Below are 17,747 nucleotides of genomic sequence, written 5' to 3' on the forward strand. Positions count from 1 at the left end.
TCATTATTATATTCTTATTTAGCTAAATAGATTGACATAGGGGTTATATGTTATTGTCTAAGTCATCCTAGGTGATATCTTATGAATAAGTATTATATATATATATATATATATATATATATATATATACATGTACATGTACATGTGCATATATATATATATATATATATATATATATATATATATATATATATATATATATATATATATATATATATATATATATATATATATATATATATATATATATATATATATATGCACATGTACATGTACATGTATATATATATATACATGTACGTACATATATACATGTGTATATCTATATATATATATATATATATATCTATATATATATATATATATATATATATATATATATATATATATATATGTACATGTATATGTACATGTATATACATATGTACATGTATACATATACATATGTACATGTATACATATGTATATGTATACATGTACATATGTATATGTATACATATACATGTAGATATATATATATATGTGTGTGTGTGTGTGTGTGTGTGTATACATATACATACACACACACACACACATACATACATACATACATACATACATACATACATACATATATATATATATATATATATATATATATATATATATATATATATATATATATATATATATATATATCATAAGATATCACCTAGGATGACTTAGACAATAACATATAACCCCTATGTCAATCTATTTAGCTAAATAAGAATATAATAATGATAATATGACTTAATTAAGAGTTAAGGTAGCTACAAGTCGACTAAGCATAGCCCAATACATACTATAGGGTTGGAGTTATAGAAATGGCGATTCAACTAGACAACCATAGGAAGATTAGGAGAGACGCAAATATAATTTTTAGGTCTCATAATTAGGAAATGGTGTATAAGGATTCTACTTTTAGTCCTTCCACCAAGATTTGAAAGACTTGACCCCAATTTCGTAGACCGTCTGAGAAAGAATGCGACCAATAAAAGCTTGATGTCTAGCCAAGACCAAGAAACCTTTCAAGCTTTTATTGGTCTCATTCTTTCTCAGATGGTCTACAAAATTGGGGTCAAGTATTTCAAATCTTGGTGGAAGGACTAAAAGTAGTATCCTTATACACCATATATACATGTACATATATGTGTATATATACACACATATACATGTATATATATGTATATGTATGTATATATACACACACACATATATATATATACATACATGTATATACATGTATATATACACATATATACATGTATATATACATGTATATACACATATATACATGTATATATGTGTATACACACACATATATATACATGCATACATGTCATATATATATATACATGCATACATGTCATATATATATATATATATATACATGCATACATGTCATATATATATATATATACATGTATATATATACATGTATATATATATATGTATATGTATATATATAGATGTACACACACACACACACACACACACATATATAGTCCAAAGTATTGTGTTCTTATTGAAGAATATTGGGTATCTGCCTCAAAGTGGATTAGGAAGTTGCCCTCTCAAAGTGGCATATTATTAGAAAGTATTTGGAACATATTTCCTATTATAATCTTCTATTGTACAAGTTGTTTCATTACAACCGTGTCTACTTCAATCCTCCACAAGAACTTGGCATCATAGATTCTAGGCCATCTGATTGGCTATTCTTGAGCCTAAATCGACTCATTTTGCTAGGTGCATTCTTATTAAGGTCTCCCACTTGGTTATTGTCTTATGAATTTGGGAGATCTCCAAGTTTGATGTCTAGTCTATAGACAATTAGATTCTTTCAAGTATCTTTTTTTGTTTTGTACTAGAGCTTAAGAAGCTTGGAATTAGATTCAAGTTTTTGTAGGCCTTTTGGACTTGCTCCCTTTTTGTGGCATATGATTTTGTTATGGGACCAACCTTGTCTCCCTTTCAAGTATACCCATATTTTTGACATGCTTTAAGGTGGAGATTCTCTTCAACATTTGAGAAGATAAAAAATTCTTTATATTTTTTAGGATGTTTAGTTGATGCTCATTTCTCTCTTTATGTTACAATTATGATTTTCTCTAATGTGCTTATTCAAATTCAAGTGAAAGATACCAAAGTTGTAGTTGAGGTGTCCCATTTGTAGGAGCTCTTGGACCATTAGGGCAAAAATCTTGGATTTCAATGAGGTTGTGCCCAATTCATCAAATGAGACTGTGTTCCCCAATCCTATGACTCCTAACCCTTGAGAAAAAGAGAAATTACACTTGTAGTTGGTCACATTCTTCACTATCACCTTTTGCTTCCTCTCCTGGGCGTGGTGCTTCTGGTTGGCTTGAATTTGACAAGTTCTCTTGATTGAAGTTGATCATTTCTATAGTATGTACTCAACAAACTTCAAAAGATACTCTTGAGGAGGGTGCATGCACTAGTTGTGAGTTGGTTGATGATAATCTAACCTCTAATTATGTATGGAGAAATCCTTATGATACTAGAATTGTTTTAACTATTTAATTTTTTATGTCATGTTTAGACTTGACCCTATAACTTGTTGTTATTTATCCCATCTTAATTTTTTTGAGACTTTTTACCATTTTGCTTTTTAATATCACACCATCGTCTTTTAGGTTAATTAAAAATTAAATAGGACTCATTCAAAAAAAACGTGTAGCAAAAGTTTGAGTTTTTTTTTTCTTTTTACCAGAAAAGAGACGTGTCTTTTTACCAGAAAAGAGACGTGTCTTTTTACCAGAAAAGAGACGTGTGGTTTCGTAATTTTATTTTTAGAACTGTCACTGCAAGTTGATGAAGCAGAGGAAACTTACAAAAGCGGCAGACTTCTGTATCTCACCACGCAGTAAATCTGTCGAGGTCTTACATAAAAATTTCGCAAAAAGTTGGTTTGAATTGGCGACGTGTTGAATAGAGAATAAATGTAGCGAGTGAAAGTGAAAGGCAACGGAAACGTGAACATTTGAAATCAAACGATATTTATCCAATTAAAACTCGAAGAAATCTTGAAAAGGGCTTTTAAATTAGGCGTTGAGAACTATAAATCGGTAACGAAAATTTTAAACATCCGACCGTTATCGAAGTTTGGGTAATGGAGATCTCTTATAATTCTGATGCAGTTTTGAATTAATTTATTTACAGGATGTTTGGGATCTCAGTCAGGTCAAATGCAGAAAGCTGGCCGCTTAATTTATCTGTCAACATATTAATATAAAAGATGATTTATGACATGATCAGATTTCTAGAGTCGCCCACCTCAAATTATGGTAAAAAATTGACAAGATTTACAATTATCTGAGGAGACCTAGCCTGGATTTCATAAAGCCGGCTTTGTCGTTATGTCATGATAAACCCCACCTAGGAAAATAAAGATAAGAGGTTAGATGGTATCTAGGATTTGTGTGTGTTTGACTTACTATTATATATACGTGGTTGTGTTGTCTTTGATATGGAATTGAAATGGCCTCTGTTTTGGTTTTGTTCTTCATAGCATTGTCTGCTGCTGCAGACTATGGCAGCAATGGCGCCTACATTCAATACAATACGACAGCAGGGCCAGTGGAAGACAAAATCAATGTGCATTTGGTTCCTCATAGCCATGACGATGTGGGATGGCTCAAAACTGTTGATCAGTACTACATTGGATCCAATAACAGTATTCAGGTCTTTAATTCAATCCAATTTAATTTCATTATAATGCTTATGCATTCACATCGAGAATCTTGTACATGGAATCTTAAATTAAGATATTATTGGAGAGTTTATTTTAAAATTACACAATGTTCAACTTACATCAAAATAAGACATCCCAAAGTAAATAGATTTTCATTTCTACCACAGACAATTATGGTTTAAAAGATAGTAAAACTTTGTATCTTGACAGAAGTTTGATTTTGGATGGTAAAATAGTAGCAAAACTCAGTCCAGAGTGACTTCAGAAATTAAAAGTTATTTTTCAATTAATTGGAATATAATCCAGAAAAAATTCAAAAATTAAAAATTGCTCAAAATTTCATACTGCAAAGATAAAAATCAATAGCTATTTTAGGAGTCTAATTTTTATTTAGAATTTTTGCAGTGGTATACCAATAAAAACAGTAGTACATCAATAATAGAATGTAGTGGAACAATACATAGAGGCTACCAATGATGCTTGGAACATTTCTTTTTTTAACCTTGTACCCTCTCTTATGTCAATTATCATGTCTATATCTCTGGTATGGCGTTGTGCAGGGAGCATGTGTGAAGAATGTGTTAGATAGCCTGGTTTTGGCATTGCAAGAGGATCCCAACAGAAAATTTATTTTCGCAGAACAGGCAAGTTGGACTGGAATTCTATATTTTGTCTCTCTTTTGCATTCTGAAATGATTTATGATTTAGTGTACGGTTAACACAAGTTTGGATTCTTCCTTGTTGATACAGGAAAGTTCCGAATAAACTATATTGGTGCTCTTTAAATTGCATTGCATTGTAAAGTTCTATGGGTTTCCTACAAAGATATTAGTTCATGTACATATAAATGAAGCCAATGTTGTCAGAAAATTTGTTTTGTGACATGGATATACGTTCTTGTTATCAGAATATCTAAAAGCGCTGTTAAATTTATGGACAAGATTCTTTTAAATATTTTAGATTATGTCTGCAAAGAAATTGAGCACACATCACTCTGCATTTTTCATCATATCAGAATACCTTTTCATTTCAAATAAGATTAAATCTAGTTGCAATTGTTGTTTTCTGAGCCCCCTAATCTTGCAAGAATACTAGGAGACAGTTGCAGCTTTCTTTGGGAGTTTAGATTTAACTTTAATAATTTATAGTAGATATAGAGCAGCTGGTCAATATTTTCATATTATATATGATATGTTACTATTTGAAAAAAAATCATATTATCTGTAAATTTTGGCCAATATCTGACATTAAAGTAATTTGTACAAATTTACTATTATTTGGTAAATATTTATCAATACAATGAATACATGAATTAATAGTTTTTCATCAATTGGCAAAAAGATAGCCCATAAGACTTTCTCTGGAAACCTTTGTTCTGTGATGAGCCAAGGAAATGAAATCCTGAAATTCAACTGATGAACCCAGTGGACCAAGATTCTCTTCACTTTAATGTATTGAAGGTCACTGGACAAGAAAAATTACTGTCTAATCTAGGTTTCTGTTATCTTCATATGGTTAATTATGATGGGAAATCTCATCTCTCATCAGTGTCCATGTTCTGGTTGATCGTTTGAGGGAAAAGCAGATACTGTCTTGAAAACTGGAAGATTGGATAAAAAATTGAGCCATCCTAAAACAAACTTTTATTTACCCTATAAATAATTAACCTTCAGATATGTATAGCTTATATTCTGTGGGTCAATTCGATACTGTTAGCTGATAAGTACTACCCAATATCTCTTAGATGATACTGCTTCTACTGTATTGTTTACCCTCATATTGTTGATCAAATTTTTGCTTTTGTGGTCATAGGCTTTTTTTCAGAGGTGGTGGAGGGAGCAAAGTGATGAAAAACAGACACAAGTGAAGAAGCTAGTTGATGCAGGCCAGCTTGAATTCATGTAATTTTCTGTTTTGCACAATTTATCACAATCTTGTACAGGGTAAAGTTGACTTCATTTGTATCAGTAGTAATTTACTGATACAGTCTAGTATTTGTACTTCTAGTAATGGTGGTTGGTGTATGCACGATGAAGCAACAGTGCATTATATAGACATGATCGATCAGACAACCCTTGGGCATCGTTTTATCAAGCAACAATTTAACAAAACTCCACGAGTTGGATGGCAGATTGATCCCTTTGGACATTCTGCAGTCCAAGCATATTTGCTGGGCGCTGAGGTAAGAGCCTTATGACCTGTTTCCTTTCGATGTTCAAATATATAAATGGTTCTGTGTACCAACTAGGTGCCTATTTAATATCATGTTATATCCTTTTTCTTTTTGTGATATTAATTACACATGGTAAAGTCTCCAAGCTGTCTCCAAATTGCTTTACACATGGTAGGGTTAACAAACACTTGTATACAATTTAATAAGAAATTGCAAAAGTAACATTTGTTTCCAGGTTTCTACAAAGCATTTCAAAGGCAGAACTTGTATCTCTGCCCGATTGGATCAGTTTCATGCATTTTCTTAGTGGATTTCTCACATTATGTTGACCTTGGCCATGCTATACCCTTGGTGACAGGGAACTAATTGCTTTGTTTTGTTTTGATTTGATAGATAACACAGTATAGACCATTTTTCTCCTTGCAGTTCAGTGTAAATTTAGGAAATGGATCTAGTGTATTCTATGCTTTCCTGAGTGATGGCTTTGTTGTAATATTGTTCGTGCCAGTCATATTTATGTAATAGGAGTGATAGGTCATTTGTTTCCCTATTTGTATATGGATAGAGGGATGACCAAATTTGTTCTAATGACAAGATTTCACCCATTGACATTTGTGTGGAAGAATAGAGATGTAAAAATATATTTGTGACAATCATTTACCCATGCTAATAAGCTATTGTCCTAGTCTTATTGTCTTAATGTCATCCTTGTGAGCATCACCTAGATGCAATAAGTGCTAACTCGACCATTTGTGGTCATGAGAGATGGGTTATTGGGAACCAGTAGTCATGAAATGATGGTCAATGAAGATTGACTTTGAAACTATACAGTTGAATCACAATAAACCATTTCATTAGCCAATGAGTTAGTTTAACTTCGCTATCATAAAGTAAGTGTTTGCAGCCTGTGAAATGACACACACAACTAAAAAATGTATTCTCTGAGATCCAAAAAGGATTATTTGTGTTTTGAAATACTTCTTCATTGTAAGTTGAATGTTATACTTCCATTTTACATCTTCTAGATGCTTTAAATGTGCTTCATTCTTTTTTGTTGTTTGTAGCTTGGGTTCGACTCTCTGTTTTTTGCACGCATAGATTATCAGGATAGAGCAAAGCGAAAAGATCAGAAGTCCTTAGAAGTTGTGTGGCGGGGGTCTAAGACATTTGGTTCTTCTTCTCAGGTCAGGAGGATTTCTACTTTTGTAAATGCTATTACAACTGTCAAGAATGTTGTCTCTACTCTTTAGATGCCATTCTTCTAAGTTCTCACTATTCATTTTTGTTCCAGATATTTGCTGGTGCATTTCCTGTTCACTATAGTCCTCCACCTGGTTTTCATTTTGAAGTTAATGATGATGATGATCCAATTCAGGTGCATCTTTCTAAATTTGAAAATGGACAACAAAGCACACTAAATTATCTACTTCTTACTCATGTTCATGTATAATATATTGCAGGATGATGTTCTTCTTTTTGATTACAATGTTGATCAAAGGGTAAACGATTTTGTCGATGCATCAATTACCCAGGTAATATATCGTTGATTTTCTTAGAAATCAAATAGAATGCTTGAGGTGAAGCATATATATACCTGTATGACCATATAGTTTAATCACTTGGATTTTTTAATTGACAATATATTATTACAATACATAAATTTTCTGTTATTTTTAGAAATTATATGTGATTGTTCCTTTCTTTAAAGCATAAATGCATAAATCACACATAGTAACATTCCTTCATTTGAATAGGCCAACATTACTCGTACAAACCACATTATGTGGACAATGGGAGATGACTTTCAGTATCAATATGCAAATTCTTGGTTCACGCAAATGGACAAGTTTATTCATTATGTAAATAAGGTATTATTTTCTTTGGTCTTTCCTCTTATTAGTCATGCATGATTTACTAACATATTAACATTCAATATGGATTATCAAAATCCAACATTGGCTTTCTTGAGGTGTGATTTCTATGCAGCATATTAACATTATATGAGACTTTTTTCCTTTCTGGCTAACTATCATAGTTGTCAATAACAATACTAAGATTGTGGATAAATCCATAAGCCATAAATATAATGTAACGATTTAACAAATGTCAAGGTTCATATATATGAGGGATGGCTACTGTAAATATGTATAAACCAACAATCTTAAATTATTGTCTCATGTCAAGATTTGTGTATTCCTTCCCATAGGTTTTCTTGAAAAGCACTATCAAGATTTAGCTACATTATCCCAAGTTATACAGACATCAAAACACTTGAACAATAAACATGACAACTTTTGTAATGTCCCCACTTTGAAATATAATTTAATAAATAATAATAATAAAATTAAAATACAAAAAGAATAAAAATAAAAATTAAATTAAAATATAAAAGAATATAATTAAAATTTGATTAAAGTTAATGAATAGTCAAAAGGCATGAAATGATAAGTTACGACTCCCTCAAATATTAGGTATAAAAGGTAGAAGAGAATGTAATGTTCCCTGACCGCACCAGCGAGGGAGGCAAACGTACGGTGGGGTTGGAGCAAGGTCGTACGGTGGTGCGGCCGTACGGTAGGGTCAAGGAAGTTGTACGGTGGCGCAACAGGACGCACGGTAGTGCAGGGGTAGGCCGCACGGTAGCACCAAGAAGGCCGTACGGTGGTGCAGGACAGGTCGTATGGTGGTGTAGGGCTGGCCGTACGGTGGTGCAGAGCCGGCGCACGGTGGTGTAGGGCTGGCCATACGGTGGTGCAGAGCAGGCCGTGCGGTGGGGCTGAAGGTGTACGGTGAAGGCCGTACGGTGGTGCGGATTGGGTAGAGATGCCGAGGTTTGGTGAACTGCAGCGGTTGTGTGGTGGGTTTCCAGAGCAACGGGTTTGGAATATTATGAGTTCCCCTTATGCATGTAAATCCAAATTAACAGATACGCACTGGAGAAAGTAAGCAATGATATATTTCAAGATGTGCTAGATCCGGAACGAATACAAAGGCAGGATAGGGTGAGAGGTGAATCCCACCGAAACTGCAAGTACCAAATAGGGAGGGTCTTTCACCTCCAAAATGGCAGTAACCAGAACTCCAATAGGAATTCGCACAAGAGAAAATAAATATCAAAATTCGCATACCCCTAACAATGACTAACACGGCCAAATATATGGGCTCCGGGAAACTTCCCGAAGGGTTACAAATGGGCCGACATGACCAACCAAAACTTGCCTAATCTAATTAAAAAAAGGCCCGAAATATTTGTTATTAAATTTGGGCCTTACAACAAAGTAATTAGATTTATTATTTAATTACATCGGGGATATCACAGTCCTCCCGGGCCAAAAATTGCTTGCCCTCAAGCAATTGCAGACTTGGATGCTCCAGAATTTGTTCCCCTTTCCAGGTGGCATCCTCAATGGGTAGATTCTTCCAGCGTATAAGGAACTCTTTGACTGTGCGTGTTCTCAACCTCTTTTCTCTGACATCGACGACCTCCGCCGGTTCCAAAATTAGTTTCCCTTCTTCGTCGATGGGTGGCAGATCCCTGGACACTGTGACGCGTTGCTCGACGACCTTCTTCAGACATGACACGTGAAAAACATTGTGAATCCGACTTCCCTCAGGAAGCTCCAATTCATAGGCAACTTCGCCCACTCTCCGAACCACCCTGTAGGGTCCATAGAAATGCAGCCTCAGCTTCTCCTTACCACTTGTCTTCAAGGAGGATCGTCTGTGCGGCTGAAGTTGGAGGTAAACCAGATCACCAACTTCAAAATTTCGCTCAATCCGGTGTCGGTCAGCATACATCTTTTGTTGGTTCTGTGCCCTTTGCAGGTTTTCTTTGAGAGCTCTCAGGATGTCTAAACTCTTTTGAAGCCAATCTTTGGCCATTGGTGCACGACTATCTCCCAATGCCAGGTCAACAAATGAAGAAGGTTCATAACCGTATAGTGCTTTGAAAGGTGGCATGCCTATCGACATGTGATAAGTGGTGTTGTAACAATGTTCACCCAAATGTAACCAGCGAACCCAAGCCCTCTGTTGTGCTGAGATGTAGTTCCTGAGATAACCCTCCAGCCATTTGTTCACAATCTCTGTCTGTCCGTCTTTCTGCGAATGGTAGCTCGTGCTGGGCGACAGCTCGGTTCCAGCCAACCAAAATAACTCCATCCAGAAGGTACTCAGGAAACGTCTATCCCTGTCATTGACTATGTTTCGCAGTAAACCATGTAGGCGGAACACCTCACGGAAGAACAACTCGACTACTTGAACTGCTTGATATCTTGTGGGGATGGCAAAAAAATGTGCATACTTGGTCAATCGGTCAACTATGACAAAAATGCAATCCTTTCCTTGCACTCTGGGGAATCCCGTAATGAAATCCATCAAGATGCTATCCCATTTCGGGTCGGGAATTGGCAGTGGTTGCAACAGTCCGACCGGAAGGTTATGCTCAGATTTGTTCTGCTGACAGGTGGAACATTCCCGTACATACTGCAGAACGTCGTCCTTAAGCCCCTTCCAGGAAAACCTTTCACGGATCTGTCTGTAGGTTTTCAAGTATCCCGGGTGTCCAGCCAAGGGGGAGTCGTGCAATTCCTTCAAAACTTTTTCCTTCATCTTGGATTCGGGTACCAGATAAATTCTGTCCTTGTAATAAATGATGTTGTCAACTACCTTGTATTGGTCATCCTATACTCGACCATCCATCAGTTCGCAGGCAAAAGTGTTCTTAGAGTATTCAACCAACAGGTATTCCTTCCAGTCTGCTGAAATCTGAGATAAAGAACATATGGTGGGCCTTCTTGACAGGGCATCAGCGACCACGTTATTCTTTCCCTTCACATATTCAATGTCGAAATCAACTGCCTGAACTTTGCTCACCGATTTCTATTGTCGTTCATTCACATCCCTCTGCTCCAAGAAGTATCGCAAGCTGTTGTGATCTATTCACACAACAAACTTTGCTCCGACGAGGTACTGCCGAAACTTCGTCAGTGCGTGTATGATGGCGAGCATCTCCTTGTCGTAGATGGAATATAACCGCTCAACTCCCGAGAGCTTCCGGCTCTCGAATGCAATGGGGTGACGGTCTTGCATCAACACCGCTCCAATGCCTTCACTCGAGGCATCACACTCCAAGATGAAAGGGCGAGTGAAGTCTGGTAGTGCCAGAACCGGACACGTGCTCATCACTTATTTTACTTTGTCGAAGGTCTGTTGTGCCTGTGCATTCCAATGGAAGGATCCTTTCTTTGTTAGATCTGTCAGTGGTGTCCCAAGTTGTGAAAATCCTTTCACAAACCTTCTATAATAACTGCACAAACCAAAAAATCTGCGCAACTCTGAGAGAGTCTTTGGTGGAGGCCAATCCAAAATGGCCTGAATCTTTTCCTGATGAACTTGTACCCCCTGGGTGCTGATGACATGACCCAAGTATAGAACCTCGGTCATTCCAAATTCACATTTGGATCTTTTGGCATACAGTGATTGTGATTCCATAATCCCCAATACTTCATCTAAATGCCCCATATGTTCCTTCCAGGTCTTGCTGTAGATGAGTATGTCATCGAAGAATACCAATAGGAACTTACGCAGTTGCTTGTTGAAGATGTGGTTCATGCAAGACTGAAAAGTGGTTGGAGCATTGGTTAATCCAAACGGCATGACCAAGAACTCATAGTGTCCGTAATGGCAACGAAAGGCCGTCTTTTCCACATCTTGCTCCCTCATACGGATCTGATGGTAGCCGGAACGGAGATCAATCTTGGAGAAATAGATTGCGCCATGTAGTTCGTCCAATAGCTCATCGATCCTGGGAATGGGGTACCTATTCTTGATAGTCTTCTTGTTTAGTGCACGATAATCGACACACATTCTGAGAGTCCCGTCCTTCTTCTTCACTAGTACCACAGAGGACGCAAAGGGGCTAGAACTTGGCCGGATCCATCCCTTATCGAGGAGTTCCTGGATCGTTTTCTCTATCTCATCTTTGAACTTCTTCGGGTGGTGATAGGGTGTGGTGATAACGGGTTTTGCCCCCTCCTCCAACTCGATGGTGTGCTCAAACCCTTTGTGTGGGGGTATACCTGGTGGAATATCAGCGAAGACCAAGCTATGCCCATCCAGAACCGACTGAAGTTCCCCATCCTGATAGTGAGTCGGTTGTCCTTTCACAGGTTTTGTTGAGATCAAGCAATGTGTTGCCTAGACTACTTCATCATGTTTGAAGATGGCTTCCATCCTTTTGGCAGAAATCTCCCTTGGGCCGCCATTCGACATTCCCCTGAGAACTACCTTCCTGCCATCAACCTCGAATGAGAACTCCATCCGTTTGAAGCTCTGTGTGTACTGGTTGAGGGTCTCCATCCATTGAATGCCCAATATGATATCCGTGTCATCCAGATCCACAACAAAGAAATCATCGGTCATCGTGTAATTTCCCATGGTGATACTGAGTTGCGAAACCAGGTGAGTGCATGATAGGAGATTGCCTCCTGCCACCTTGACATCGAACCCTTCATGTTCCTTCGTACACAAGCCCCTATGGTTGACGAGTGACGAGTTTATGAAGTTGAGCGAGGCTCCACTGTCGAGCATAACAAGAACTCGTTGCCCTTGGAGTGTACCACGTACTCTAAATACACTGCACCTTGGGGTCCCTGCCAGTGTGACGATGACGCCCCCCCTTCGTACCAATGTGGAGATTCTCTCCGCCAGGCTAGTTTCTTCAGCCAATTCTTCCCTTGGGGTTTTTCTTTCTTCATGCTCCTCTTCTCCATCAAACATTACTTCAATATAGTGATTCTTTCCTTTGCCCAAACATCGGTGGCCTGGTTCCCATGGTTCTTTGCAGGTGAAACACAACTTCTTCCTTCTGAGTTCTTGTCTTGTAGCTTCATCGAGCGATGACCCCTTTGGATAGGGTTTATTATCCTTCTCCCTTGGAATGAAAGGTGGTTTGGTAGGTGCAAAACTTCTGGAAAAGGAAGATGTTGCCATGTTGCGGGCCTTTTTTATTGCTTCTGTGAGCGTGTTGGGGTTGAACCCTTTTACCCAACCTTTCAGTGGTTCCATCAATCCGTCTATGAACAAGACCACCAATCTCCGCTCTGAGATGTCGGTCACCAACACAGATAGTCTCTGGAATTCTGTGATGTAATTGTCCACAGATCCCGACTACTTTAGTTGCGCCAACTCCTTGAAATTGAGTTTCGGATCCTTCCCGTCAAATCGATCTATGAGCTTCTCTGTGAATTCAACATAGGAAGTTATCTTGTCATGGCCAAGAGTGACCATTCCATGATGCCACCATTCATGCGCGACCCCTTCCAGGTGGAGTGCTGCAAACTTGATAGCTTCATCTTCAGGCATCGGGTTGAGTTGGAAGTAAGTATCTGCCTTTTGAACCCAGGCACAGGCCGAGGTCGCTCCGGCCCCATCAAAGGATGACAGGTTGATCTTGCCAACCTTCCGTTTGATGTCATTGTTATAGTGTCCATAATGGCCCCGACTTCTGCCGCCCAAGTATTTCATCTGGAGCTCCACATAATCCTTGAAGGATATGTCCCCTTCGAGATTTGCACCCCTCCAATCTTGACTCAACTGTGCTTGCATCTCCTGAAAGGTGGGTTCTGGCTCCCCCCGTGGTGCTTCGGATTTTTGAGGAAAAGTCAGCATCAACGGCCGTGAATGTGAGCGTTGGATGTTTGACCTTCCCGTGACCGAATCATCGCCCTGCCCATTCTGTTCTCCATTCGTTTTTCCCAAGGCCAATTGTCGTAAGGTTTCCTCCATGATTTGTTGTCATTGCTCACCTCTGGTTAGGGTGTCGTTGAGTTGAGCTTGGCTTTTGGTTAGCTCCCTTAATAGTGCCATGACTTCTCTTGTAGGGTCCTGTGGTTCGCCCATTCGATCGGCTGAAAAGTACCTCCTTCTGGTGTACACTTACATCCGCTACACGACAGGCTGGCAAGATCACAAGCTCTGATACCACTGTAATGTTCCCTGATTGCACTAGTGAGGGAGGCAGACGTACGGTGGGGTTGGAGCAGGGTCGTACAGTGGTGTGGCTGTACGGTGGTGTAAGGCTAGTCGTACGGTGGTGTAGGACAAGTCGTACGGTGGTGTAGGGTTGGCCGTACGGTGGTGCAGAGTTGGCGCATGGCGGTGTAGGGCTGGCCGTACGGTGGTGTAGAGCAGGCCGTGCGGTGGTGTTGAAGGTGTACGGTGAAGGCCGTATGGTGGTGCGGATTGGGTAAAGATGCCGAGGTTTGGTGAACTGCAGCGGTTGTGTGGTGGGTTTCCGGAGTAACGGGTTCGGAATATTATGAGTTCCCCTTATGCATGTAAATCCAAATTAACAGATACGCACTGGAGACAGTAAGCAATGATATATTTCAAGATGTGCCAGATCCAGAACAAATACAAAGGTAGGATAGGGTGAGAGGTGAATCCCACCGAAACTGCAAGTACCAAATAGGGAGGGTCTTTCACCTCCGAAATGGCAGTAACCAGAACTCCAACAGGAATTCGCACAAGAGAAAATAAATATCAAAATTCGCATACCCCCAACAATGACTAACACGGCCAAATATATGGGCTCCGGGAAACTTCCCGAAGGGTTACAAACGGGCCGACATGACCAACCAAAACTTGCCTAATCTAATTTAAAAAAAGGCCCGAAATATTTGTTATTAAATTTGGGCCTTACAACAAAGTAATTAGATTTATTATTTAATTACATCGGGGATATCACAGAGAACTCATTTGAAAGGGGAATGATTTGGGAATCGAATGTGCAGATCTGATTGCGAAAAGGCTGTGTCCCTTTCAAAGGGAAAAAAGAATGAAGAGTTACACTCTTTCAAAGGGTGCTAATGGTGAAAGGGGCATGTCTCTTGCTAAAGTGCATACATGATGAAGAGGTGTGACCTCTCCCTCACATTGAGAGATATAAGGAAAGGAATAAAAAAGCATCTAGGATATCGCCATCAATCAAATCAGATAAGAAGTGTTGTTAAGTTACAGGCAGTAACATCCTTGTTCTTCGTGGTATGCATGGGGATGTTCTTAATATGCATGCTTAATATATGTGTTGACATGGCTAAAATCGTGGAACTACGACTCTCTCCAATCAACGCAGAATGGAATGCTTAGTATCCTATCCTCTCTTGAGATAAGAAAATCCCTAATGCTGTTTTAGTTGATCAATGGGGACGACCTCAAGGTTTCAATTGTTAGGTTTTGATTGCAGGATAGCTCAATAGTTGATGTGTTTTGCTGGAAACACAAAGGGGACTTACAGTTAGACAGAATTTGTTTCGCACAGGTTCCCTAAGATCTTACAGTTTGATTTCATCAGATTTATCTTTGGTATGATGTTGTTCGGACTTCAACTTTGGTAAGAAAGGGGAAAAAGGAAGGGGAAAGAGGGAAAAAGTGCCTAATTAATCTACCTAAAAATAACACCTTCAAGTTGATAGACAAAATTTTTGCAATAATCAAATTTAATTTCGCCAGCTATTCGCACAACTACATAAAATTGATGCAATCTTCAAAGGGGAAACATATTTTCAAGTTTTTAAACATAAACACTGAAGTTGAGAGATTCATACATTCCATGTTCAAAAAAACCGAACTAGGCTTATTAATAAGTTCAGACTAACCATGCAGAGGAATTGGCAGTCAGCCAATCGTTAATGGTATGAACGAAGATTTCTATCAGATATCAACTTGCACATATTATTTTGTAAAGCAAAATGCATACATAAATTTAAAGAGTGAAGAAATAGACCGTGCACTCACATGAAACAGTAACAACTTCAATTTCCATTAAGTCTGAATATATTTCTGCAGAGCTTTTGCAACAATCTACAATTTCTTACTAATAATAAGAGAGAAACCAACTCCCTTGTATAGGGTTTCAAAACAGATGAATGGCCAAGATTAAACTTAAACAAGTGGCCCAGATTCATCTCCTAAAACAAGGCTGCCCATACCCATAAATGGAAAACAAAAATCAACACCAACCATAAAGTAACTAATAACTACCAACTACCAAACATAAAGCTGCTCCAAAAAGTGCACTTGCACAGAGCTAAAAAATTTACAATGACTTTGGTAGTTGGAAAGAAACTTTATGTTGAAAAAGTGCACTTAGAATTTGAAAGAAATAGATATTTTCAAGAAAGCACTTCCTTCCCTGAGGTGGACTTTTTCTCCAAAAATTCATCTTCCTCATGCAAGTAACCTTTCCAGATGTCCCGGTGTGCCGAACGTTCTTCCAGAACATATTCTTGAAATTTTATACAAACGGGGAACAATTCCTCATTAGGGGGAAAAGGAGGATTGCACATTTTGAACTGTGTGCCTTCAAGATGAGAGTCGACTATCCCTAGCCGCTCGCGCCAATCCGATTGTTAATCTTCGAAGCGCAATATGTCTGTATGCAGCTTGCTGATGCACTCTATGTCCTCCACAGAATGCAGTTTTATCGGGCTTCAACCTGACATTCCATTGTGATACTACATCACCATCCTCCCTAGTATCCGTCCAGCCAATGACCAATGCCTTATGGATATTTTCACCGCCATTTTCGATATGGGATAAGTCCATCTCGCATTCCTCCCGAATTTTTCTAACGATGTCCGCCATGTCCATCTTCATGTTGACGATCCAATACCACTCTTTTAAAGTATTGACATTATAGGGATCTAGGATAGAATGTAGTGCCGGCATCCGAGTGTGAGTCCAAAAAAGAGCCCTCATGAGTGGTTGAGCTAAGGCAACCACTTCCTGAATTTTGGCGTACTCCCTTTGTACCTCCAACATCTTTATCCGTGCTGCTTGTATTTTGATTGTCACTTCAAATACATCATTAATAATCTTCTTTCCTTTTATTTTAATGCTCCGGATCCATTCCTTGACAACCGTGGCATTGTCACGCACTCCTTCAAATTCAGTTGCAGTCTTTTGTGCTAGTGCCAATGGGGGAACATGGGATTCAACAGCATGCTGTAGGGGTTTCAACAGGTGATCTATGTACCCCTCAACTTGTTTAGCATGAGCCCGATACATATCTCTCTCAGTAGTCATTTTGTCGAGCTGTCTGAGCATATTCTGCACGGAATCTTTGAATTCTTCGCTCTCCTACTCTTTGGTTGCTTGCCCTATTGGGATGGTCGTGACGTTGTAATCATCCATTGCAATCTAATTTGTTGGTTTGTCTGCAGGTGGGGTAGCAATATGAATCGTGTGGTTCCTTTGCTCGTCTTGGGTAATCTTGGAGTAAGTCTTCGGCTTTTTCCTGCCTTTGGATTTTATTTCTCCTATTCGAGAGAAGATATCCTCCAGGTTAATTGGTGGCTTGACAACTGCTTTCCGATGTGCACGAGCTATTAACTAGTCTTGAGGGATGGTCTGTCCAGATGCAATTGCCAGATTCTCACTCTGTTCTTTGGAGGCCTCAGCTGACTCACTGCCTATCCGTAATTGATCCGGCATAGGAGGTATGGGTGTAGTATCTAATCCTTTACTCACGGCTGAGTTCTCCCCCACCTCACTGAGCAACTGCTGGGTATCCTCTAGTAATGGTTGCTCTTCAGTTCTGCTGGATTCTTGAGTTGCATCTTCTTTCTGTTCTCCCTCAACCGCGGTGTCATCTTTGTTGCCGCCTTCTTGCTGCAACTCATGCCTGCTCTCTTGCGTGAGTTGCTGTTTACCAATCCCTTGATCAGGTGCAATCTCTCCCTCTTCGACCTGATTTCCAGGTTCATCCAAGCCAATGATCCTCACCTTTGCCTCTTGCTCATTTTGTATTTGAGGATCATTTGCCTTGAATGCAAC

The 17,747-nt window shown here is 38.7% G+C and overlaps 1 protein-coding gene across 1 annotated transcript in view; it reads left to right on the top strand.

Moving 5' to 3' along the window:
- Positions 1 to 2,904: 2,904 nt before the first annotated feature.
- The window catches only part of LOC131064401 (alpha-mannosidase), a 178,293-nt gene continuing 163,450 nt past the window's right edge, over positions 2,905 to 17,747 (top strand). The window contains exons 1-9 of the mRNA XM_057998534.2: positions 2,905 to 3,329; positions 3,572 to 3,726; positions 4,297 to 4,380; positions 5,549 to 5,637; positions 5,744 to 5,918; positions 6,974 to 7,093; positions 7,201 to 7,284; positions 7,370 to 7,441; positions 7,664 to 7,777. Of these exons, the coding sequence (XP_057854517.2) occupies positions 3,281 to 3,329; positions 3,572 to 3,726; positions 4,297 to 4,380; positions 5,549 to 5,637; positions 5,744 to 5,918; positions 6,974 to 7,093; positions 7,201 to 7,284; positions 7,370 to 7,441; positions 7,664 to 7,777 (942 nt within the window). The 5' untranslated portion in view covers positions 2,905 to 3,280. The remainder of the gene's footprint in view (positions 3,330 to 3,571; positions 3,727 to 4,296; positions 4,381 to 5,548; positions 5,638 to 5,743; positions 5,919 to 6,973; positions 7,094 to 7,200; positions 7,285 to 7,369; positions 7,442 to 7,663; positions 7,778 to 17,747) is intronic.

This window comes from Cryptomeria japonica, chromosome 5 (genome assembly GCF_030272615.1).
Source record: "Cryptomeria japonica chromosome 5, Sugi_1.0, whole genome shotgun sequence".
In the NCBI taxonomy this organism is placed as follows: domain Eukaryota; kingdom Viridiplantae; phylum Streptophyta; class Pinopsida; order Cupressales; family Cupressaceae; genus Cryptomeria; species Cryptomeria japonica.